Genomic DNA, 26,921 nt, shown 5'->3' with positions numbered 1-26,921 from the left:
AAATCCTCCCCCAAAATATTTGTTTTAGGATTTTGTTCGGATTGAAGGGAACCAGAAAACAGGGCCCTTACCTGGTGTATATTTCTCTATTATACTCATGAAAATTTTTAAGTTGAACACTAAGGGTTTCATTAAGTAGGTCAGATTACAGAAAAAATCAGGTACTCATTAATGAAGTAAGGGGATAATAAAATGTATTTAAAATCACTTTTCCTTGAAGGGTATTTATCTTGTAGTGAAATAGACACCTTTTTATCCAAATCCAACATTTATTTAAAAATTTAAATGTGTGCCAAAGATTCTAAAAACACCTACCCGTTTTGCTGGCATTTTAGATTATGAACTTTTACCACTTGTTTGATATTTGTTAAGTGTCTCTGTGATCTAACAAAAAAGTAAATTTCTACAAATTGACCCCCGTTTCAAAAAGATATTTTTCCTTATTCCTTTTTGAAGTCCATCTAATCACATTTCCTTAATAGAAAAGATTTTTTTTTTTAAATAGTACACCCTTGCTAGCAACCAAGACACAAATGTAAACCCATTGCAATTTTTCAATAACATATGTCTTCTTTAAGTTTTTTTTAACCTACTTTCCACAGCCATTTCCAAGCGTTGCGAGACACCGACCAATAATTCTCGTAACCGTGACCTGTACTTCTCTAAAACTTCCCCATCTACAACAACAACGAGAAAATGTGCTGTGTAAAAAATGGACATAAAAAAACAACATTTTTTTAAAACAACAGTTCAGTACATATCATTGAAATCCACTATCCCTACTGGATTTCAATCAAATTGTTCCTTTCTATGAATGAATGACTTTGCCTTATCTTCAGGAAAAAATTAATTAATAATCTTCAAAGTAGTCTTGGATACAAAGTTTTGTAATACAAACATATATATCACACTCTATCAGATGCAAAATTCAATTTGGTACTGCATTACAATGGCATGCAGGTAGAATATTTCTTAATTTGCAAAGTAATGATTTTCTTTAATCAAACTCCATACATAATACATTACATTAGGAGGCTGACTTCTATTGATTTCCAGCTTTTGACAGTATACTCTAAACCCATTGTCAGTTTTCCCATTCTACAGTCATTATGTTATTTATAGACAAGGGATACCTACATGAGGTACTGCCGTAACTCGAACCTCCATTGAGGACAGGTTGTTCTAGAGACTGGTAAAGCTCCTGGAGGAGGGAGTCAAACTTATAGTTGAATTTCTTTTCCTCCGTTTCTTTGTAGTGCTCAAATGCCTCTTTGTATATATCTGAAAACATTTAAATCATTATACTCAATTTTTCAACTCTTCTAACTTCAGATCATGGAATAAATCTCTTTAAAAAAGTGATACATCAACAAAGTTAATGATCTAATTGTTTTCTGTATTCGTCTTATAGAGCCACATGTTCTTTCATAAATTCAGTACAGCAAAAACTTCAGAATTTCAATTATCCTCAATCCCTTACACACATACATCCCATCCACCCACCTACCCTCCCCTTTCTTCAACCTACCCTCCAACTTCACCCACCCATTCCCCATCTACCATCCAATTTCACCTACCCATACCCCATCAACCCTCCCCTTTCATCCACCCATTTGTTACCCAATATGTCCTTAAATCTCTGATTTGTTGTGTTATACAGTACCTTCTTTACTTTTTTCCTTGGGTATGTTGTCCACTTGAACTTCAGCAGTGCTGCTGCTGCTGTTGTTAACGTTGTTGTTGTTGTTGTAGTTTTTCTTGTTGTCATGGTTCAGCGTTTCCACAGAAGTTGCACGAGAAACAGTAGTTGTTGTAATGGGAGCTGGTCCTATGGACTCAATTTCTGAAAAATGAGATTCAGGATTTTTATAAGAGCTAGCTTTTACATTGTTCTGTATCACCCTTAACACGAAATGACATTTTCCTTTTTCTTATTTTTTTTTGGAAGGTATTAAAAGTTGCATCCTAAAAAGTGCATATACATGTACTATATTGCACAGCTCTATTGTACAACTGATCTTCAATTCTCAGATTGTAAGGTTTTTTTTCACACAGTTTTAAGGGATGATACAGCAATTTTAAGCTGTTTTCTTTTTTAAATTTTTCTTTGTGTGACACTCAATGAAAGTATCTTATGAAATGTTCAAAACTTTTCAGAATCAGTTACACCAAGTTCATTGTATACTTAAGATGAACCTCTGTCTAAGACTGTTGTTCCTCCAAAACAATAAAAGGGTTTCAAAAACAAAATAAATTCAAAACAAAATTTACAACACAACATATGATGTAGTCAATTTATCATTGTTTCGTTCTTCAAAACAGTAAAAAGTGACAGGAACTATCTGTCTGACACAAACACAAAATAATTCTAGCCATTTAAGGTCAAGATCTAGTAAATGAAAAGAGCCTACAGATTTCTCAAAGTTGAGAAATAAATTCCTTTTATGATGCTTTATAACTATAGCTCGGTCAAATAAGGTGTATCGGGGCATAATTTGCAAGAAAACAAGATGAAAAACCATCTTGTAAACTGTCATTTTCAATGAAAAATTAAGAAAGCCAGTCACGAATATGGGAGTTTTTTTCCATATCAGATGAAGGAAATGTATTCAGATTGCCTACAGTCTCTCAGAAAACGGTAATTTGTATGTTCTTAGTCTCTTCTTTGAAACAATGTAAAATTGAATATAGGTATCGGGATTACTTTTCACATGATTTCAAATTGAATGCCATGAAAATACTTTATTTTCTACATAATTCTATTTGAGCTGTAAAGTACGGGAAAAGGAAAGTTTAAATTGATTATGACGTCATAATGGATCTAGCACCGAAAAGACGGTCTAAAGTCATTTACTAGATCTTGACCTTAAAAACAATATGGTGCATTTATATATTGCAGTGGAAAGGGGGGGGGGGGGATCTGGTATGTTATTTAACGTATTCTGTGTGATCAGAACTGTATGCTATTGTAATGGCCAATCTGATATCAATGTATATTTTTACTCACATGTCAACCATTACTTATTGACCAGTGGCCATCCATTCACACTACAACACCCATAAAAGACTCTAATCAACCCCCCACCAATATACATGTAGTACTGTGTGAAAGCAATAAACTGTTATTAGTCCAATGTGTAACCTTGTATGTTCCTGTCATTGGACTCCTCAATGAAACACAGGGACATACTTTGTATTATGCAGACTTGATGGCTTTTACTTGTCAATGTACACAAAGGTTAGCCCCCTGTGATTTGGCACCCGGTGACACAACACATTGAAACACCAAATTTAGTACCTATCTTACAGCTCACTTGACACTGTGGATTGGAGTTGATTCTTTTCATTTTGCAATTTTCTCCCTTTTTTGTAATTTCACCAAAGAATATCATAAATGACATATTTAAATAGAGAAATTGCATTGAATTTCTTTCCATATTAAATCTGATAATTCGACCTAATCTACGACTTTTACTCTTTTTTTGTACAGCCTTTTAGGCTTTGAAGATATTGAACCAACCTGATATTTTAACCCTTCTACGTTTAGTGGAAGATGTACCCTTGTACTTATAAAAACCATCGTATCGGTCAGAATTTTGCCTGCCCTGGAACCTCTCCACAAAACTTCTTTGCTTTTTCCCACAATTGTACCCTTTTGTTCCACTACTGTTTGAAACATCAGCACTGAAGTAAAACATTTGGCTACTCTTCCTCTTATTGTTGTTTCTATCTGTCCTTGTCAACTTCATCCGCAGATAACTTATCCATTTAGTGAAAAGCACACCAAACCAATTAAATAAAAATCCAGGACAAGCCATTGCATCCTCCTCCCATTTGTGTACCCCCCAAAAAATATGGAGCAGTTGAACTTCACAATTCAAAGTGTACAAGCCACGACCTGAAAATCTCCTTACTGCCAATTAAAAGTCTTTAATATCTTATGTCTAATCATTTTCATTATGCAATGGAACAAGAGAGTCTCACAGACATTTCTTTTGTCCTCATTTTGTTTGACTACTGTCAAATTCATTAGGGGTAGCATTGAGCTCTTTCAATAATAGAGACTGCCTTAATCCATTCATCCTGAGTAAAGTTTACAGGGTGTCTAGCACCAGAGCCTTCAGGGGGTAAAAAACATCCTTCTTAATTGGAATTCTTAATTGGAAATGAATTGTTGTGTCAACAAAAGAAATTGCATGTATATAAACACTAGTACTTGGAATTTGTCACAGTTTCAGCTTTCAAGCTAAAAGCTTCTCTCCCTCTTTCTCTCTCTCTCCTCCCATATGTTAACCAAAGCCCACCTTTATAGAATTTTCTTATTCTGTCAAGCTATATTATAGCTGAATGTGAACTTCAAAATTGTCAATTTTATTTCAGCTTTCTAGCTCAATATGGACCCCCCCCCTCTCTCTCTCTCTATAAGCCCAATATTTCTGTAAACTACATATCTTCCATAACAAATGATTTCACATCCAATAACATCTTTCTTAAACCTTCCTTTTCAAGTTACTAGCATTAATGGGTGGGTGATTTTAAAATTAATCCAGTGCCTTTGAAGTTTCTTATCACCAGAACATAGGTGTTTATAGTTTGAACACTGATAGCTGTACCTATGTATGTCAACTTAGAGCCCTGTTATGTCAAATAGCATTCAGTTTTTATCCTAGATACACCGATTAACACATTTTGGACAACTTTATACTACATCAACAAATTGGAATGTTTGATATATATAGCCAGCAGCCATGGCTTCTGTGAACCTTCCAAATCTTTTATGGCCTTTATCTTGTCACTTTCCATTACGGAAGATCAAAGTTAGAAAAAAATTGCAAGATTTATAAAATTGATTAAAGATGTGTTATTTTTCTTCGTAGTTGATCAAACAAATTAAAGGGAAAGTGAGATTATAGGCTCAGAAGAAAGCCAGAAACCTGCTTCTTTTCAATCTAAATTTGCCTTGTTTTTAACAAGACAAATTAATGAAGTAGTTTTAATTAAGTGTCAGGCCGTGCATTGGGGTGTCCTTTTAAATTTTACTACCTTGAATATTTTCTTTCTGACATAGTATCAAAACTTTCCCAAGTATGTTTAATAAAACCACAGATAAACTATTAATACAGACCACATGAAAGAAGACCTGTGTAAACTATTAAAGCGTCCAAAAAGAAAGATTATGTAACTGAAGAGTTGACAAATTCTTTCCTTTTTAAATCTGTCTCTCATGGGGGATTATAGCATCTGACTTTCCTTAATCCATTAAATACCTGTAATGACTATATATAGGTACATAAACTTCTCTGAAACACACACCCCCTTCCCCTAAGCAGTGAAATGTTGATGTGGGCGGTTTACTATAGCAAATACTACTGTCATAATATGACAGGTATAAAGGTAAACAACACCCAAAAACAACAAGACAACAAGATTAAAAGATAAATTTCCCCCATCAGGTGTGGTGGTAACATGTTCGACTCACTGGTCGGCTAGGTTTGGGTCAGGACGGGAGTCAAGGCACATCAAGTGACAGGCCACATGAGAGTAAATGTCTCTCTCATCTTCTGTATAAATATATAATAATCACTTAAAATTGTCATAAGACCTGGTACATGCTTGACAGCTGGTTAAAAAAAAAAGAATTACAGCAATTTTTGACACAAATAATTTGCACAGAACTCACTGAGGAAAAAGGTCTGTATAGATGAATAGAAAATATTATCATTATTATAAATTTATAATGCAGTGTAAAATGTGCATTTCCATAAAATAAATAAATAAATAAATAACCCTACATAATTAGGAGTCCACCAATAGGTGGAAAATATTTTTCATGCAGTTCTTTGTTAATAAGTGTTAATTAGGTATCCCTCACATAAATTTCATTCTTACAACATTTCTAATGAAATTACCAGTTTGGAAGACAGTTAAAAAGTACCAGGTAATCAAATAACATTTGAATAAAAAAATCTGTATAGGTCTAAAGAGGAAAATCTTAACACAAAATTTCCTTTGTATGGCCTGAAGTACATGATGACGTCTTCATTCCTTCATATAAGCTTGTCAGACATAAAGGCTTTTTTCCCCCATCATGGTGTAAATCCAGTCCACTTTCTGGGGTGAATTATGACCTCCAGCCAACAGGTAATGAGATGAGTAATTAGCATCATTAATTAAGACAAAGAAATAATTACCACCATGCCTGTCTTCTGTGCCTAGAGCAATAAACATCACACTATCTTGTGCTTTTATTTCTCATGTTCGACAATGAATTTTACACATATTGCAAAGAAGGTATAAAGCTAGTAGCCTGCATGATCAAAGGTCTTTCTTATTGAGTTTACTCAAAAAAAAAAATCATTTTCATAATGAATGATTGGAGGGGGAAAAAAAATACATTTCATTATCTTAGCTCAAAAGTCTTGCATTATCAGGTGCAGATCCAGGAATTGAAGTGGGGGGGGGGGGGACAAAAAGTAGGCATGGGGTCTTGGGGCTGCCTTGAGCTCCTGGATTCTGGAGATTTTGTAGGGTAAGAAGTAGACATTTTCACATTTTCTTGACAAAACTTTGATTTATGCTTACTTTGAAAATTGGGGGGGGGGGGGGGGGGTGCCAGGTGCGCCCCCTCCCTTAAATCCGCCACTGATAATGATATTCTGCATATAATTTTTCCATTTAAACATATCACTCATCTACGAAAAATTCCAAAGATCTAAGACCTAGCTATCAAAAGTAATATATATATAAAAGTCGACTTGTAATATTACGTAGCTTCTTTACAAGTCATTAACCCTAGGTACACAGTGTACCTGAGAGTTAAAATCTCCCGAGTTCAATGTTAGATTCAGTCAGTGACTACTATTGATTCTTGGCTCTCAGTGTTCAGTGATTAAATCATAAAGCATACAGAAATTCTGTATGAAACTGATGAAAAGATATCTGATATTTGTTTTATATCTAGCTTTATAATCACATAAAAAAAGAAGTTTTATTACATGTGGTTCAAATCATAAAATGGTACTAAAAAAAAATTCCCCCTCTTTAATGCATCATAAGAAAATTTTCCATGGTTACTTGACATAAAACTAGGACTAATAGTTCATATGTAATAGGAAGGGAGAAATTGCAATGGACTGGCAGAATTCAAACCTTGGGGTCCTCTACACTTTTACTCAGATGCTCTACCCACTGAGCTCAAACAAACCTGTCTCCCTCCCACCTGAAATATCATCACCCCCCAAAGACACCATCCCAGGCTTATTCCTGGTAGGTCTTTCATTTTTCCAGCATAATGGTACAACAAATGTAATGAGAAGGGGGAAAATGTGATGTTCCAAACATTAGGATCCAAACACAGAATCCCCCTGAATTTTAATAGGTGTTCTACCAACCGTGATAAATGAACCCTGCCTTACTGCAGAAATGGCATGCTCTTGGTGAAAATGACAAATGCAGCGATTGTGATGATTGAAGATCATATCATTTCATCACTTTTTTTTTTACATCAAAAAACTTTACAGTGATTACTTCGAACCCAGTAAGACTGCACTTAAATCTACTTAAGACTTTTTCAAAAAATAAATGTGAGGATCGATGTGTAGGGCCATAAAACGATGTCTTAATTTTCACCATTTCCTGTTCTAGTATCAAGAATCACGCTCTTACAAAATAAATGCTGAAATTGAGAAATACAAATGGTAGTGACAACTGATATTTTAATCATTGTAAGAATCAAAAGGAGGAGGGTCGCGATTAGGCACCAACATGTTTCCTTCATTTCTTTGACACAATGATCAACATTTATGAGCATTTCAAATAACAAAGCATCAGGGATCATATGGACTTTTTTTTCAGTAGTTGATATAATTTCATTGGTGTGTAGATAAAGTCATTAATCTAGAACTTCTTACAATTTCAAAAAGGGACGACATATTTGTAAATCATTTGCTGAAGTCTGCAACTTTAATAAACCATTGACCTAGCGAGTGCATATACATTTAAAATTCTGATGTTTCATGATTAAGATTTACAAATAAGTTACTTTGCACTCCAATATTAAAGTCATATCCACAAGTCATCAAGAGCTATTATGAGAAGATTTAGGCTCCTCCGAAATCAATTCAATCATATCCGCCAAGCTAATAAAGAAACCATGACCAAAGTTTGTCCAAATATAGACAAATCTAATTACATTGCTCATATCAACATTTGAACATCCTTGACACATTATTTAGCGAGTGTATGTATTTAATCTATGCCATGCTAGGAATGTACGCAATGTCTTCCACCTCTTTTATGCTAAAAGGAAACTCAATAGTTGTAGCATTCAGAAGCATGTAAATATCAACAGAGAGCCGGAGATTTACGGTTTTACAAATTTGCCGTCTTTGGATAAACCCGAGATGAACTCTTGAACTGTCACATAAAAGACACAAGGAACGAAGTCACTACACTTCAGTACCTCTCAGTGATTCCAAACATTCAAATGATTCTTATCGGGAGAAAAAAATATACGGAACTGAAAATCTCGTATGTTTCAAACTTATCACCACTGCCTGATGAGTTCACGGTACCCTAATAAAGAAAACTATCAGTGCTTGTCTAATTTGATTGAAATCTTTGAAGATCAAATGTCTGGGTGTCTTCAATTTGGGAAGCATCCAAAAATTTCAAGAACCCAATTTATTTTCTGATTTGAAAATATCCAATGACAGCAATGAATTTTAGAGATAAAATTTTTTTCTTCAAAAGTATATGATGAGACAGGAACATCTGTTATTCCAGTAAAATGCATTGTCATACAGAAATCAAAACATATGAATTAAGTGAAATACACATTTTGGAAATATTTTCCACAGACATTTGATGTCTTTTTTTCTGATCACAAAAAATAACCCATCTATTATGTAGGGGGTTGGTTTTTTTTCTTCAAATTTTGATAATTAAGAAAAAAGTATGACATCAAAGGCCCAGATATGACATTTTCATACAATAAACTTAACAACAGTTTTATTCATATCATAATGTCAAAAATATTATTGTAGCTTTTTTACTAATTACAGGTGAATGAATGAATGTTTTTCTCTCCTCAGAACTCCAACAAACAATTAATCCAGGTATTTATGACCTCGTTTCATATGATAATTATGTCAACTTTTTTGGCAGCTGAAACACCTTTGAAATTCCTCTCCAAAGAGATTCCAATTTTTATGGTGTTTTGATGTCACCCTTTTCCTTTAATGAACCATAAAACACTCTGCATTTCATTTTGTACTTGAGCGACTAGAAAAGATTTTTCCTTATGATGCAGAAAACTTTCAATTTTGAATCTGATACTTTGATTTTACTAGAGACCAGATAAAAGCTGATATACAATATGGGGATACTGCTGTCGAGATGCGGTTGTTCTGTGGTACGTATCGCCGGTTTTTGCACCATGTGTTCTACCACTTTGACCAGACATGAACTTATATTTACATATAACCATTCATCATGAAAAAAAAAAACCACCAGCAAGAGAACTTGATCGCAATGTCACTGCACCATCTTGTTATGGTTTTGATCATAACTTGGTCTAATAAAAACTCTCTAGATCATTACATCTGTCTGACAGAATCACAGATCATCACTTAACTGTTACAGAAACGTGTTACATATACCAACATTAAGTGAAATATCAATCATCAGCTCTTTAACTTTAGATGCTCTGAGGCCAAGAATAACTATTTATGAAATTAAAAAATGTATGAAAATTTTATGAATATTGATATGAAATCTATCAATTTTGAACAAATTATGGATTTCACAAGATTTTTGTTTTTTGTTAATCAAAATAAAGCAGACTGACAAAGCTTCGGAAGTTGATATGAAATATATTCATTTTGATTACCTTCTTTGCTTTGAAAGATTTCATTCTCATTCTCAAAATATTTTTTTTTCAAAATTGAATTCAAATAGGAGTGACAAAACTGCAGCAGTTGGTGAGAGACACGTTACTGCATGTATGGAATTTTCTCTTTGGTATAATTTAAAATCTTTCAAAATTAAAACCCCTGTCAATCAAAGTTCAAAACAATCTGATATAAAAACAAGGTCGACTTAATGATCCATGTAGTTTACCAAGATGGAAGAGAATGTCAAATTGCTCCAGATTTAAAATCCAATGGAATTTTGTTTATGTTATTGTTTTTGGTACACACCTACTTTGTTTAAATCTTAATTTATTCATAACTATGGACCACCTGCCATTAAAATGTTTACTTTTTTCAAAAATTAAAGTTTCAAAAAATAATATCAGCTGTGACAAAAACAAACAGAGGCTTTAATTATGTATCCAAGCAGGGAAGGGGAATGAATAAGAAAATATGAAACAAAATTCTCATGGAGAAATTTATGTCCAGGTGTTTGTGAGATTTTCTTTGATGTTCCTCAATGAAATTGCTCCTGACTATATTGAATAAATTTCGGAAATGTTAGTCACGCGGGTGAATAATTAATGCTGTTTTATAGCTTATTTTGGAACATCTAACCCATATATTGCTTCAAAAAATTTGCATTGATCTATTTCCACCTAATAAAATGAGATATATAAGATTATATGTGTGTGGTAATCTGTTTTATTTCATCGTAATGTAACACTTTCAATAATTTTCTTATATGGTCATTTCCCAACATCCAATATTGATATAATATTTTAATATCAACTAATACAATCAACCTTGTAAAACGTAAAAATACCATAAAAATTTCAATATCGTTATCTTTTTTACAATATAAGGCATTTTGCTACCTTTTTTTCCCATGGATTATTTAGACCCAGTTATACAATGCAACTAACTTCGTACATTAAACTAAAATGCATTTATTTTGGGGACTTAATTTGGAGAACTAAACAGGTCACTGCCCAGACCAAGCAACTGACCCCACAAAACTGGTTTGTTAATTACTTATGGACAATAAATAAAGAAAACAGCATCAACTACTCTGGTCACATGTTTGAGAAAACTTCAAGGTTACCATAACAATACATTCCTCTCAAGCATGCATACAAGGACACTTATAGAACATTTTTTTGCACTCCAGCAAATCTATTCTTGTCTTGAGAAAACCCTACACATACTTTGCAGCTATTCTTTGATATGCATGATGAACTTTGCAGTAAGTAAAATCTGTGACTATATACCCTATAATACAATTTAAGGTATCATGTCCCAATGGTCAAAGCATGCATTTGCATACATTTCATAGCCAAACACCTAAAGAAAGTCTTTGCTAGGGGATCCCTTGTACAGTAAAGAAATTCTTCAATAGAGAGAATACAAATTTTGATGACCACTGTTTTTTATATCTCTTGTAATTTTCCTAAGAAGACACATGATATCAAAAGTACTAGTACATGTATTATGAAAACTTATCAACTCGATGACAGCCTTAAAAATTTTGAGCAGTTTCGAAAGTTCATAAATATTTACGAGCTTACATAACTATACACTTAAACAGTCCTAAGCAACATCTGATGTCCACAGCAATGAGGTAAGAATTGGTCCATAAATCTAAACTTGATGCAAATCTTTATTTTCCTTAGCACCAATTCACCACTTTATAACTCGCCACTGTCAAATAGTCCCTCATTGAAAATTCAGATTTTATGACAGTATATATATTTTTATAACCTCTCGTCTGACTTATCGTACATTATCACTGCATATCAGTGATAATATTAGTTTCTATGTGTTAATGCAACTGATTCACCTTTTTCAATGTGCACTACATTAAGGACTAGATATAAAGATGGGCCTTATTCAAGTATTAACCCAGGTCTATACCCAACTGTATTAGTTCAAAGCACAATTGTAGGAATTAGGTATTTGATATCCTGAGAACCTAGCCCAGCCATCTGTTACTTTTGTTTTGTTCGTGGGATCAAAAATCAATACCTGACTCATACGACAAAATGGGGGTTCAATGATTGTAAGAAAAAAATTCAAATCCTCGCTGTGCAAGTCAATTTGTAAGCAAAATGGCCCCAAACTTACGACTGCATTCTGTTCCATGTAATTGTTGGACCAATGTAATTGTTGGACCAATCTATTTGCACAAAAAATTATCCGTTAGATTTAAGCATTCACAACTCGACATAAAATCTTAAAAGGTGTGTTATTGGAAAGATTGGCCCAAATCAATATTGTTATAGTGTTAATTTCATCATGTCTGAAGTACTATAATTAATAGCTCCAGGGAAAATTTGTAATGATCAACAGTTAAAATATATTCTTTAAAAATGCATTAACCAAGTTCTTTCATTTTTTTTAATTCACACTAAATCAATCAATATGTTATTAAATATACTAATATAGACTGTTAAATGTGCATATGCAATTCCAGAAATTCACTAGGTAATATGTTCTTTCTTTTTTTTTTCTTATTTGTAGATCCTTCCATGTTATATATGCAAATTGCAGAAATGTGCATTAAGCAAGTCCTTTCATTTTTTTCTAAAATTTCACCATAAATTTCTCCATGTAATTAAATACTAATTTAAAATGTTATATGCAAATTCTGTTGTCTAATTATAAATGCCAAAAATGAAAAGGGGAAAGAAAATAACAAGTATCAGTTCCTGACAGTTGTAAAAGAAAGATCATGCAGAAAAAACATGAAAAAAAAAGAAAATATCTCATTTTGCTCACAAATGAAGACAAATGAAATATTTTTTCTCCCCTTTGCCTTACACAATCCATTCAGTGTCTCTCCAGATTTCTATTATATTCAAACACAATTGGAGTTTCAGGTGATTGTCCAAAGGACCATTAACCAATTGTAATAGAGTGAAAACCATATAATGTAGGGGCCAGATTATCTTCACATCCCCCTTAGTCAAGAGATTTAATTTCTCCAGGAACATGGAATGATGTGACAATTTTCTTTCTTTAAAAAGAAATTGTACATTTAACCAAATTGACAAGAATGAAATGAACCAGCAATAATTAGCTTAACTTCTCCTATGATAAAATTTCAACACTTTTTTCAAAACCCTTTCTGAAACTTTTTAAAATTATATGTTTTTCCTTTTTTTCCCCCTCTTGAAGTAATCTTTTTTTTTTCACGTTACTTAGAATCAATCTATAAGAAAATATCTTCAATCATTACAAAGTGATATAATTATTCCAATTTTATGGCATTAACTGTATCAATCTTACCATTATCTAGTCCAATGAACCAGGAGGCATAGCCTTGTCCCTCCCGTTTCCCTCGAATCATGGTACAATAAGCGGAGTGGGTCCTCCAAAAACCCCAGTCACTTCACAATGAATTTTTTAAATCTTCAAAAATGAAGTTATCCCATGCCGAGGATTAATTTCAGTTGCAATTATTAACAAAAACATTGATATGTTCTTTAGATAACACAGATCACCTGAATATGAGTTGACACTCTCCTTAAATTTAAATTCAAATAAAATTTCACTAACTTTTAAAAAAAAGTTTGAATGTCTTCAGAAGGAAAAAAAAATTAAAAACAGGTCTTGCTCTCCCACAGAATTAACAATTCAGTAATGATAATTCCATTCAAAAGAGAAAATAGAAATGTTCTGAAGATTTCACTCAAGTGGAATAAGTATGCTTAGCATCCTAGGTTAGACAATGAATGACAGATGTGCATAACTTTCTCCATATTCCACAAATTCCTCATTCTTCTGAAATTATTCAACCACGGTCTACTGTCGACAAACCATAAACTTTCTATTCAACTAATTATCCTCCACGTAATATCTCTCCCATCCTCTTGTTTCAATTTTTATTTCACCTGTGTTATCTATTGCCACTACTAGGTTTATTAATATCTCTAGTCATGATTCAATGGCAGCAGATTTTTACCTGGATGACATCACTAGGGTTAAAGGTCACAGGTATTTAACACACTCCTGGGGCCCCAATACAAATAGATACAAGAAAGCCCATTAGGCTGTAGGGTGGTAAGGAAATGCTAAGATTATGTAAAAATATACAAGTTTATCACATATTACTTTCTATACACCAGATTACTGTAAACTGCTTGAGAATTAGATATTATATATATTTCCTAGTGAATGTAATTTGTAAATAAGAAATTAAACCATCTGCATTTATAATGCTATACACATCCCAAAAATACAATAAGCTGACTGATTTGCTTAAAAACTTTACTTTTATAAAAGTGTGGAAAAAATTGTACTATCGTAAGTATTATGAAATCTGAGATTACTTACATAATTTAGTGGAAACACTTTTTGTACAAAATGTTCCTTCTATATATCCAAATATTATTAATAAATTATCATTTTTTATAAAATTACTAAGAAATGCTTTTTTTGATTTAAGAATGAATTCTTTAAAAATTCCCATATTTATACTGTTGGGAAAAACTTTTATCAAATCTTTTTATTAAAATTGATGAAGTTATGAAAAGAGTTAATTCTCTTTGATTTTTTCTTTCATTTTACAGTAAGAGTTATCTTTTCCTTAAGTTCTGTTTTTATGCAGTAAAACTTAACAGAAAAATTATGAAAATGGGTCTGAAAACGCCACTGCTGTAAGTGGGAGAAAAGGCAGAGTGACGCACCCCGAGTGGTAACAGATCATGTCACCAACTGAGACATACTACCCATAGGCCTCTGCATCTCAACTGTACATAATGGTAGTGAATTCTGGAGGAAGTTTGAAACTTAGGCAATAACAATTTTATATTTGAATTTACTGGTAGTATGTTTGATCTAGCACTAGGCTTATGCAGATTTATAATGCTATACATTTCCAACTTAAAATACCCAAGAAGATCACTTCTCATATTGATCAAGATGCAACATTTTGTGTAAATCAGACATTCCTGTATATTGTGCAAAGCTTTGAATTCACAAATGGTTAATCCTCAAATTTCCTAATATTTTTTTTTACTTTTGTTCTGTTAAAAATTCATCTAGGTTTTTCATAGGTATTCTTCTAAATATATCCAACAAACAACGATATAAAATGTATTTTTCTCCAATTATAATTAAACTACATTACAGCAATACCAAAAAAAAAAATCAATAATGCGCATAATTATTTTATTGGTGAAGTGGTGGTTAATTTCAGCTTGCTGAATAATTAAGAGAATTAAAGCAAAACTTTTCAAAGAATGAGACCTTTTCACAATCATGCTATAACTCTCATCCATTCCTCCTTAGGCCTGTGGATAAATTAATCCAAAACCATTCTTGCAAAAGAATTAAGTTACTTCAATTCTGTGAAAATTTTCAAAAACCAAAGTCTACAACCATGTTAATTATAAAGGAGCAGACATTTCTTGTTGAATTATTATGTTTTACACATGATGAAGCATATCTCTCTTTACCGAAAGAAGTGAAATCTTACACTATGATCTGTGTAGGGGAAAAAAATGAACTGTCACATGCTTGGCACAAGACCTATAAAGAATGTGGATTTTTCGCCTAAAAGTGAACAAATCAGCTGTGTGCCCCTTTCATAACGGACATGTGACTTAAAAAATTTGTCATCATTCTTATATTTTTCGAGATAATTTCAGCCTTTTTTAAAATTCTGAAGGATGAATCATAACAGTAAATTTTCCTTCTCGCAAGAGATTTATGATAAAAGAGCTTGAAACAGCGATTTCTTTTTTTTCTTTTTCTTTTAAAGGATAGCTGACCAGGGCAATGGACTGAATCTATTATGCATACAATTGACTGTCCATGTATAACAGTAATTCAAATCAATGATCTATGGTCAAGAGAAAAATATTTTTAATAAAGATCTTTTTTTAAAACAAATTGGACCATTGCTGACCACTGACCTTTTTCCCCATCACTGTTGAGATTCAAGCTCTCCTCCTCTTCTCTTCTCCCATCCTCAGGGTCAGAAATTTCTCCAACCCCCCTACCCCCAGCCCTCAGAGAAGCCAGAAAGCTGGGGTCGTATCCTGTGTCACTTTCATTGTCAGCTGAAAGGAAAATTCAATATAACAGTGAACATATGCACCAATCTCAATTCAATATTGGAAAAAAATTACATTTTAAAAAGATTAATCTGCTGTAATCCAAAGTAATGCTCAATTTTTGTGCTTAAATTATTTTGTTGTAAAATTATTTCTCATAAAAGTAAAGGTCTTTTCATTAATAATGAGAATTTCTCTAACTAACTGATGTAATATGATTCACAAAAATTAAGACTGGTGTCATGAATAAATATACAGTCAAACATCATTATTTCGAACTTGATCTCTATGGTATTCGAGATATCTGTGTTCGAGATACTAAGGTTCAACTATAATACTAGTAATCTTTTTTTCATCAAAAATAGATATGAGAAATATGATTTTTTTTACTCGTAAGTTCTCTATCAATGATTGTAGTATGATACACAAAAATAAAACCTGTGTCATGAATAAATACAATAAATTTATTTCATAAAAACATAAAAATAATATGATTTTGACATCAAAAATATGATTTTCAGCAACACAGATAGAACTATAGTGCAAATTTTTACTTATAAACCCTAAAATTCTAAAAAGATTTGCAAACAATAAAATATTATTCATTGTATAATATATATCAATTGACTTGTCCTTTTTCAAACTCAAATGCACATGGCACTGTGCATGCGGCACAGTTTGATATTTTTTTTTTTCACTGGTATTTCAAGATTTTAATCTAGAAATTAAAAATTTAATAATTTAATTATGTGCTGTAACTAAGTACTTGTAAACTGTTTTGAAACTTCAAATTTTTGGTCTTGACACTATTGCATATTGGAAAAAAAAAACAACCAAAAAACAAAAAGCAAAGAAACTAAATGTGACACACACTTCGATTTCAACACTTACATTGTCAAGTGAATTTGAATTTTTTCACATTTTTTGTGAGAAAAGTATGGCAAAAAAATCTATATTTCTAAAATCTCAGGTAGGAAGGGAACAAACAGCAACTGAGGTAAACATGAGAAATTTAATTTCAACAGTGGCCCATAAAAAGGTGATTCAAAGTTAAATGTGCCAAACATTGCCCGATATCATCACAAAGTATATTTACCAAAAAGTCGCTTCCACAGGTTATATTCTGTAAGAACATCACCTGACATCGCAGCAGGCAAACACGAGAAATTAATAACATTCCATGTCAATTTCACACACAAGAAATATATCACTCCATGTCAATTTCACACACAAGGTATAGATCTCTAGATGTCTACCCAAACAGCTGTTTTTACAGGTGTGTCCATTGGGGAAAAAAGGCCTTTAACCTTATAACCCACAAAAATCAAACAGTGAATGAATCCATTACTTATCAATATAAGTGTGCAGCGAATTATTCCAACTAAATTGCATATTTATACCACTGTTTACATGTGAATGATCTTGAATAAAAGAAATTTTTTCTGCCATTGATTTCAAGTGTTCCCATTTTTTTTTTTAAATCCCTTGTCAGGTGATCAGAAAAGTTAGAATTCTCCAAGACAATTCAAAGCGAATAGGAGGATCCGAAACATATACATTATCCTAATGACAGTGATTCTGAAATAATTTTCACTTCACGGTGTGTGTACATTGGAAACATGACAGGCATACATAGTCAACCAAGGTCATCTTAGTAAACATCACATGCCTTGACAGTTTACATGTGAATATTCAAGGCTTCTTTTCAATTTTGAAATTCTTTGAAAATCATTAAAACAACTTCCACTTTTCAAAAAAAAAAAAAAAAAAAAAAAAATTAAAATTTAAAAAAATAAAAAATGAAGGGGTGAATAACATTTCTAATACTTAAAAACTGATCCACGTGTATAACATACACAACATTTAAGGATAAAAGAATTTACTGAAGAAATAATACTGCATTATACATTATATACATGCCCTATGAATATGCATTATTATGTAAAAGAAAAGCACATAAACATGATGATCACCTTCGACATTTATTAACTGACCTACATTATCTTTTTATGATTACTGATATTTACCTTGTAGTCATTTAATATGTAAAAATGAACTGAATTTATTCCTGCCCTATATATGGAGAGAAAAGGGTTGTTTAAAGGACAACTGTATTATCCAAGTTCAACTATTTTATTAAATATCTAACCTATGATTTCAATCAGAAAATTCCATTTCGCAAGATCTTTTGACAGCTTTCTAAAGAATCTTTAAAGAATGAATTAATGAACCTTAACTTATACTAGGCATTTATTTTTATAAATTTATTTTTTTATTTATTTTTTTTTTTTTTTTTTTTTGACTAAAAGATGAATGACTTGCATCTTATTTATATAATCTGAGAGTTACCGGTACTTTGCTGCACAAAAGATGTGCACTGAAATCTCTCTGCAGATTAAAAATAAATGCTACATATAGATCGAGTTATCTCCCTTCTGAGTTCTCATATATTACCCAAAGGAGTTGCCCCCAACCCCCTTTTTCTCTCTATACTCACTATGATAAGCTCGGCCTCTTGCTCCCCTCTGTTTGTATAAAGACCGCACTACCTTGGCACTCCCAAATCTTTTGAATTTGCTGCTGACATTGTTGTAAAACCATTCAAAAGACTTCAGCTTCAACTCCCTGCAAGAAATTATTTTTTTATTTGATATAGAGAATTTTGCATTTTTATGATCAAGTACAAAAAAAAAGATTACCGCAGCTACTTTGCTCTTGATTCTAATGATTACTCATCAAAATTTACTGGTAAATATTCAAAATATGGTGTATAGGTAAAAGTGAGATTTTTCTTGTAAAAAGTGTATCCCCTCCCAAAAAAAAAAACAAAACAAAACAAAACAAAAGCAACAACGACAAGAAAACCAAAACTGTCAGTTACATTTCTTACATTTTTAGCATGAACATGAAAAATACATCTAATATTGACCATCTTCAAGTCCATGATATACATGTATAAGTATAAATATATTAATCTGAAGGCATTTTGACACCTTAATGTCTCCTTACCCTTAGACAATTCACAAATAGATTGATCATCTTGATTACAGTCATTCTGGGATATGATTACATATAATGGCAGTAGTATCAATTGGGGTGAATATATAATTCTAAATTGAATTTAAATACATCCATTACACCCTTTTTTCAACTTTCAATCAAGAGAATTGAAAACATATACATGTATACATTACATTTCATACAATTTTTAATCCTATAATATGACATAATATAAATGAACCTTACCCAAAGTCAAGGAACCATATATTCCGATTTTGTTAATAGATATGGCAAACATTTCAATAAACCCACTCTTTTTAGGAATTGTAGAATCCTTTCATCCCAAAACCAAAAGTCTTAGAAACTAGAAAATGGACAGACATACAGGTCCTGTAGTAATCTGGAACTTTTTGACCTTGATCATTGAGAAAGTGGCCTCGGAATCTAACAATATCTCCTAATTGTGTAATGAATAGAAGTCTGCATGTTGAAATATAAATTTGTTGGTACCATATAAAAGTGTGTAATCATGTGAAAATAAACCATTTAGATCTCGACCCCTGAATGAAATCAACAGGTTCATCCTCTTACTATTGTTTAGGTATAAAATATTTTTTTAAGTGTAAAAAAAATTATCCAATTAAATTATTGCTTCACAATGGTTATTTTAAGAGTCTTGACCTTTGACTAGCTGATTCTGAAAGCTTAAGGTGAGTTTTCCAAACCAATCTCATCTATACACTACATATGAAGTCTAAATGTTACAAAATGTCCAAGTAATTGCATAATGATGGTCATATCAATAATCCCAATCACTGACCTTGACCTTTGACTAAGTGACCTCAAAATTTTAAGTGTCTTCCTCTTACAATTCTCCTCCATATGTAAAGTAAGAAGTCCATAGGATGAAAAATAGATGATAGCATCACATAAATGTGTTATAATAATGGTATCTAATTTGAACTTTTGACCTTGACCTTTGATCAAATGACCCCAAAAAGATCTAGTTGTCTCCCTCTAAATATCTTCCATTTACGTAGTGAATATAAAGTCTGTAAATTGATAGGTACTCATGTTATACATCATGTAACAGTGTTGATGGATGGACAGACAGATAGATGGACCAAGTGATATCTTAAGGTTCATCAATACTCTAATAAGAGAGATAACTCTAGACATAAATGTCTATTATTCCTATATAAATTTGACAAGTTGAAGTGTTTTTTTTTTTTTGTCCAATTTTGCCTTGCAAGCTATACTATAATTGTTTGTATTTTACTATAAAATACATTTCTTTTGGAAAGTCATAACGGTTAAAGCAAACTTTTATATGAATGAGCAGAGGGTTTATGAACCTTAAAGCAGGACCATAATAATAATTAGTAATCAACTGTTAGACATGATAGCAAGAAAAATTTAAATACCAAATGATAGCATCACCTAACAATTTAAGAACATGATAGTAAGGTTAGAGAAGATAAGGGCTTATTCCCCCCATCCCAAAAGAAAGTAGGCAATCTGCCTACTACGACTTTACAGAATAACAAAGCACCTCAGGAGATGAGACAGAGCATACCAATCAACCAATAGCGGCTTCCATGAAATGTGTAAATGAAGCAATAGAAGCTGACTGCCATAAGTGTACAAGCCATTGATTACGGCAAGAGAGAATTTGATTTTAAAAGGATCCAGTCCAATCTTTCCCCATGCATGAGCGAAAACAGCCCCCAGTAATTTTCTGCACAGAAAAAGGAGTTAATCACATTAGCCAGGGAAACATATATCAAACCTCTCCTGTTCCTCTAGTTTGGCTCTAGACGTATACAAATGATTTACAATAAGTATGTTTGTGGAGAAGTTTTTTTTTTTGAAGAAATTATGACATATGATTCTGAGTTGGTTTTTTTCTCCCTTTATATACTACCTTAGAAATTATGTGGGATTTTACGCTGAAATATGCTTTTCATAACTCACAGCCCAAAATTGGTATCATTATATTTTTTAATTTTTTATACTTAGTCTAATAATTTGCACTAAATGCATGCATTTCTGTACTTTTTTGGATTTCTTTTTGTTTCTTTGTTTCTTGATTTTTATAGAGATTAAAAAAATTTTACTTACAATTTTTTGTAATTAATCCACTAAATTATCAATCAAACAAAATATCAAAAGCTCCCCCCACCATCACCTACCCCTTTTTACTGTATGTTGTTCATATTCATCATTTCCAAAATTATTTTAAAAATATAAATCAATTTTAAAACAATTTTTACTGTACGTTCTTTTCATAATAATACAATTGAAAACTCAATTTCTGTATATGACTAAAATTTCTAATCAATAACAACCGATACCACTACAATATTGCAGTTATCAGATCTATTCACACATTCTAATCATTAATGTAGACAATGCAATCTAATAATACCTTTTATTACTGAAAAATAAAATTAATAATAGCATGCTTGAAAGTAGGACACAATAGTTGGAATGACAAGTAATGATAATAAAAAAAGAGAATTTTTACAAGTGATATTGGATATTGTGGTATGAAAAATAGATTTTTTTTTTTTTTAATATCAGTCCGTTTATTGAATTTCCTAGGGGAAATAATTGAAGTGATAACTTTCATAACACTTACATAGATCAACTAAAACCATCAGCTTATACTTTCAACACATTAACTTCCAAAATTAATCCCTCTTTTTTTCTAATTAAAAATAGTTAACAAACCAACAGAAAAAGCTTCTAAATATAGATAAAACCAGCGGTTTTGCACTTTTGCATTTCATGTAACACATGCCTGTAGTTTATATGAAACATTATCATGATTTATATGTTTTAATTCACAAGAAGTTAATTATCTAGAGCAGTTAAAAAATAAAAAAAAATCACCTTTCTTTGATGCAGGCATGGCAGGTGTAGCCCTTTTCATTGTCATTGTAGACGGCACAACGTTTGCAGACATAGTGTTTACAGGTAAGACACAGCTGCTTCCGATTGAAGATGATTCCAAACTTCTGACAGCATCGGACACAGACCTCCTCGTTTAGTTTGGTTTTGACTGCTATCACCTCAGTTTTTTCCTCTTCCTCTTTTAAACTTTCCTCAATTTTACTGAAATTGCAATAAAGTCTGAAATTACCAATTTCTCTACTGATGCCACATTGTCACATGGATAAAACAAAGCATTAAGTTGTTAATGTTAAAACTTTTATTCAAAGAAATAGTTTTATGCTTGTGAAATCCAAGATCAAACGGCATATTGTTTCTTGGTCAATCACTTTTACCTATCCACAACTTTAATCTTGTTCATAACTTTTAAAGTAAACAACTTGCAGGCTCCATTTTTTGGTCAAGTGGTACTAAGCTTAAGAGCAACAGTTTGTGTTGTAACCTTGAAGCAAGGCCATTTGAAAAAAGTCCTAGTCAAAGATGCTGGAAATGTACATTCTTGTTCCATCCATTACTTTGTACTGAGGAACATCAGAGGCTCATATTTGGCACTTAAGTAAAGTTAAGACTCTGCCATCAAGACAAAGTCAAGGTAAAGAAAGTGTCCAATATGAATTGAGATTACACTATTTTAGATATTTCCATAGAACAACATGTCACCCTAATGTCTTAACAATTGATTTTGGTCTATGACCTATCTGAACAAAATCTTCGGCTTCCCCAACATAAATGAGGGTGTTGGGTTGGGGAAAGGGGGGGGTATTGATCATATTAAACTGCTTCTTGTTAATTCCTCGTAAATATCATGATCAGTAGATTAAAAAAGTAAAAATTTGTGCAAAAAGAGGTCAAATTAAATTGTTCGCAACACAAATGCTTACTGCAGTCGTTCTCTCTCCTTGTCGCGAAGCTCGAAATCTTTCTGTAACACACGCAGGATCTTCTCGCATTCTTCATCGCTGAGATGCTCCAGGTTCATGTGTTTACTCAGAGCGGCTCGACTCATATTTCCCGAGTCTGTATGCATCCTTTACATCTACAATATAATTTCAGAGATCATACAGCCTGTCCCTATCTAAAAAAAAACCCTTTGTTATAGACAACTAATATCACATTTCATTTTTCAATTGTTTTGAAACCTGACTGATCAGTTATAATACCGGTTAATTAAAAGTTCACTTGCTCCCAAAGTTAAGCAAATATTCAATTATTCAAGAGGGCAGTATAAATGATTTAGTAAATAAAAAGATGTAAAAACTTACTATTACAAAGCTACCAAGCCAAGCCAGATCACATATATACACAGGTTAAAAAAGAGCTATTGATTTTTTACAGAGTTATGTGACCTGAATTGGTGTGATTTGTTGCCTTAGGCATACACTGCCAATTAAGTAATTAATGAACAATTGTCTGAGCAACAATTATAACTCAAGTAAGTTTACTTAGCTATAATTAACAAATGTTTCCATTAAAAAAAAATGTCCTTTGTCAAGTTGGCTGATAATTTTTTTTTAATGTAATTTTTATTTGAATCTTTTTAAGGACATACGCAACGTACCTTACCTACTGATAATTTTCAAGATAATCTTAATTTAAGATTATAGTGCCATCAAATGTTCGTAGACAAAAAGTCAGCATGCATTACCAGGGGTTTTGAAAAGATATCAATTGATGAAAATTCTTGTATAATTCAAAGAAAATTACACAAAAATTACTAAGCATATATTCTAGATATTTTGTTTATCTAAACTTGTTTTAGAAGAAGTATAGACATTAAAATGTAGCACACAATTCCTTTAAGTATTGGAACTCTTCAACTCCAGGGAAAAAGACAATAAAGTTCAAACTACGTTGTGTATGTCCTTAAGTATCTAATTTTCAAGATTGACTGCAATTAAAAATTTTAATCCCTCTCTTGAAAACTACACCAATGTCTATTTTTTGACATAAATTATGAATACATTTAGTTGATTTTGAACATCTTTATCCCACTTATTATTGACAGTACAATCTACAGAAATATTCAATAATTTGTGTAACTTTTAGCTGACATCATTACAGACACCTTCATAAGTCTAATTGTTCAGGCTCATGTTCTAATGCATAATTCTTCAAGTTACCATTTTGAATTTTCAATGACAATCAGAAAAATCAATGGACCTTGAATTTAAGAAATATTGTAGACACCACGAGAAAAGCATGGAGACTAAAAAATCCCATCATTTGGTAAAACACAGAGAATTTCTGGATTCTGAGCAGCAAGGCAAATATTGCACAGACGGCAATTATTGACAGAATATGAAATATTATTTGCTGTTGAAACTGATGCAGATCTCAATCTTTCCTGATCAAATACACAACCACATAACATAATTAAAAATTTGCTCATGATTAATATTTAGGAAGTAAGAATGTAATAATGGTACAAAAATAAATTTTCGGTCCCATTCTGAAAATGATGTCGATGCATGCAACTCAAATATCGAGTATATTTTTATCATTTGGTTCACAGAACTTTGGTATACATGAATAATTTTGTTGTTATTCTGACTTAATTATTTTAAGTTTCATATTAAAATAGTAATGAAGTTGAAATTACAGAAATAAAAATAGACCATTTAATAATATTCAGAATTTTACCAAAAGATATACTAGCTGTAGGCTTGTACAAGCATTATATTTTTTTAATCAAAAAAGGACATAAAAGATTTATATATAGATAGATACTTTTTTCCTGGAATGTTTTGTACAATATTATATTCTCTTTTTTTCCCTCCCCCATCTGTAACTGCTATGGACAAAAAATACTAACCTTTAATAGATTTTCCAAGCAGGCAGATTTCCAGAGCATAATTTCTGCATCAAAAATCTCCTCCAAATCTGCATCAGTGTAGCCTTTATAATGAAGCTCTCAATCAGCAGCATAAAATGTCCATCAGAGAATGCTCTTACACTGTAATGGAAAGCATTCAATAATTTATCAGTAAATGCATTGTGGACAGACAATCTTTTCTCTATCATCGTGTAAATCCCTTCCCGCCTGCTATTTTTCTGATTTGAGACTGTGACATTGTCAACAACCTTTTATTAGTGGCCGTAGCCCTCTATTTTTACCAAAAAAGCTAGTTAATTTGCAGATATATGGAATTGTGCTTGTGTTAACCATTCCAAACAAGTATAAAATCTAACGTATTGTCACCAATTCCATTTAATCTACTGGGAAAATTAAACAGAGAGTCCTGAACAGAATCTAGTGGCCATAGTTATTAACTGAACTTCATGCTGATGGTCACTGAGTGGCCAAAGTGAGCTTATTTATCATTTTCATGTTTCCTGGCCACAATGCCACCTACAAAGTACATGTATAACAATAAGCAGAAAATTCCCCATCATCCCCAGGTTATCTTGACATGGCGAAGAGGAAGAGAGAGAAAAATAGAGCAATGCATGCATTACCCTTTTACGAATCAAGTCCCATATCATCCAGTCTACAAGACAGACACTAAAATTGTGAAATTTGTAAAACTTACACAAACACAGTTGTTTGATTGTTCATAGTAGATTGAACACAGATATCCCACCCACCCCTGACTATTAGATATAGATAGGAACACATAACACGACCTTAAGGGGCTTAATTTTTATGCTCTGACTGTTTTCCCTGAATAGAAATAAAGATATATATACCAGCATATCAACAAACACTATAGTCTAGGTAACATGTGTTCTCTGTATGCTGATACATTGAATTCCAGAAAAAAATACCTTAATGTGGCAAGACAAAAAAAAACATGCCCCACATTTACTTCCTTAAATGGAAGAGGGTTGTAAGTTACAGGAGTGTCTTAATATTGATGATGATGATGATAACAATGACAGTGAAGAAAGACGATGATGAAATGAATCTTAAGTTCTAGCTCTCCTAGATTTTGCAAATTTTCTTTTATTTTTCTCTTTTTTTGAGATTTATGTGCACCTGTGACATGCTTTCATATGAATATGCCTATATTACGGTATTATACTTTCATACGCATACCTAATCAAAAAAGATAATCTCTACAGTTTCTGCTTGAATTCTGTTGAATACTCAAAAACAAAGTTTTAAAAACTTTTTAAAAAAAAAATCCCTACTCCTCATAATAGATATAATACGATACTACTGACAGAAGTTTTTTTTTTTTTTTCTCTTTTACACTTGTGTGAATTCAATATTAAACAATTTTTTTTTTTTATTTAAAATCATATATTGTGACAATTTAAGCTAGCATGGAAAGATTAAGTTTTTGGTTGATTGGAGAAACCATTCAGCAAATAAATTTTTCAGCAACTGATTTGCTAGGTTTCACCAGAAATTCCTGAGGGATGTCCACTTTGATTAGATTGAAAACAGATTATAATGAATCAACAATTCCCTGGGCTTAAAAGAATTTTAAAAAAAAAATCATGCACAATAAAATAAAATCAGTTGTTGGAGCAAATCCTAAGCATTCAAGACTTATATATATATATACTGCATGTGTGGATATTTACACAAATAAGTAACAAAAATCATACAAGTAGGGGTTAATTCTGCAATACCAATGTGCACTGTATTCTGTATTGTTAATACTGAATAAAAAATGTATGATATTAGTACACAGTGGGAGGGGGAATATTTCTTATTGCATACCTGTATTTAGTATACATTATCCTCATGCATGAATTTCCATGTTTACAATTCTGAATGAAGATTTACTCCAAAATGAAAAGAAAATTATCATTGTATCCATAATAACATTAAATTTTTTTGAAACTCTCAGGGGAAAAAATAAAGAAAAAATATTGCTAAAATTTCTTTAAAATCCATCATTGTTAATATATCAATACACTTTAAGTACTGCTGGTAAAAAACCACAAAAAAGTAAAATCTTTTTTTATCTGATCAATTAGATAATGAACATATCTGTTTCATTATTCACTCCCTTTTGTCCTTGCCCGCTCAGTAATGTTTAATCCG

At 32.0% G+C, this 26,921-nt stretch overlaps 1 protein-coding gene across 5 annotated transcripts in view; it reads right to left on the bottom strand.

Moving 5' to 3' along the window:
• The window catches only part of LOC133191984 (uncharacterized), a 40,941-nt gene extending 16,116 nt beyond the window's left edge, over positions 1–24,825 (bottom strand). For 4 of the 5 annotated variants that reach the window (XM_061327785.1, XM_061327786.1, XM_061327787.1 and 1 more), the window contains exons 1-8: positions 24,738–24,825; positions 22,807–22,961; positions 21,866–22,087; positions 18,468–18,595; positions 15,830–15,976; positions 1,664–1,843; positions 1,138–1,281; positions 594–677 (exon numbers count right to left, since the gene is read on the bottom strand). In XM_061327785.1, the coding sequence (XP_061183769.1) occupies positions 594–677; positions 1,138–1,281; positions 1,664–1,843; positions 15,830–15,976; positions 18,468–18,595; positions 21,866–22,087; positions 22,807–22,952 (1,051 nt within the window). In that variant the 5' untranslated portion in view covers positions 22,953–22,961; positions 24,738–24,825. Of the gene's footprint in view, positions 1–593; positions 678–1,137; positions 1,282–1,663; positions 1,844–13,199; positions 13,309–15,829; positions 15,977–18,467; positions 18,596–21,865; positions 22,088–22,806; positions 22,962–24,737 lie in introns of those variants that run through there. The other variant, XM_061327789.1, reaches the window with a different exon arrangement.
• Between the last annotated feature and the right edge of the window lie 2,096 nt (positions 24,826–26,921).

Source organism: Saccostrea echinata, unplaced genomic scaffold (genome assembly GCF_033153115.1).
Source record: "Saccostrea echinata isolate AGI-Se365-2 ecotype Australia unplaced genomic scaffold, CSIRO_AGI_Sech_v1 ptg000025l, whole genome shotgun sequence".
Lineage (NCBI taxonomy): Eukaryota > Metazoa > Mollusca > Bivalvia > Ostreida > Ostreidae > Saccostrea > Saccostrea echinata.
This window is presented reverse-complemented; position numbering and strand designations above follow the sequence as displayed.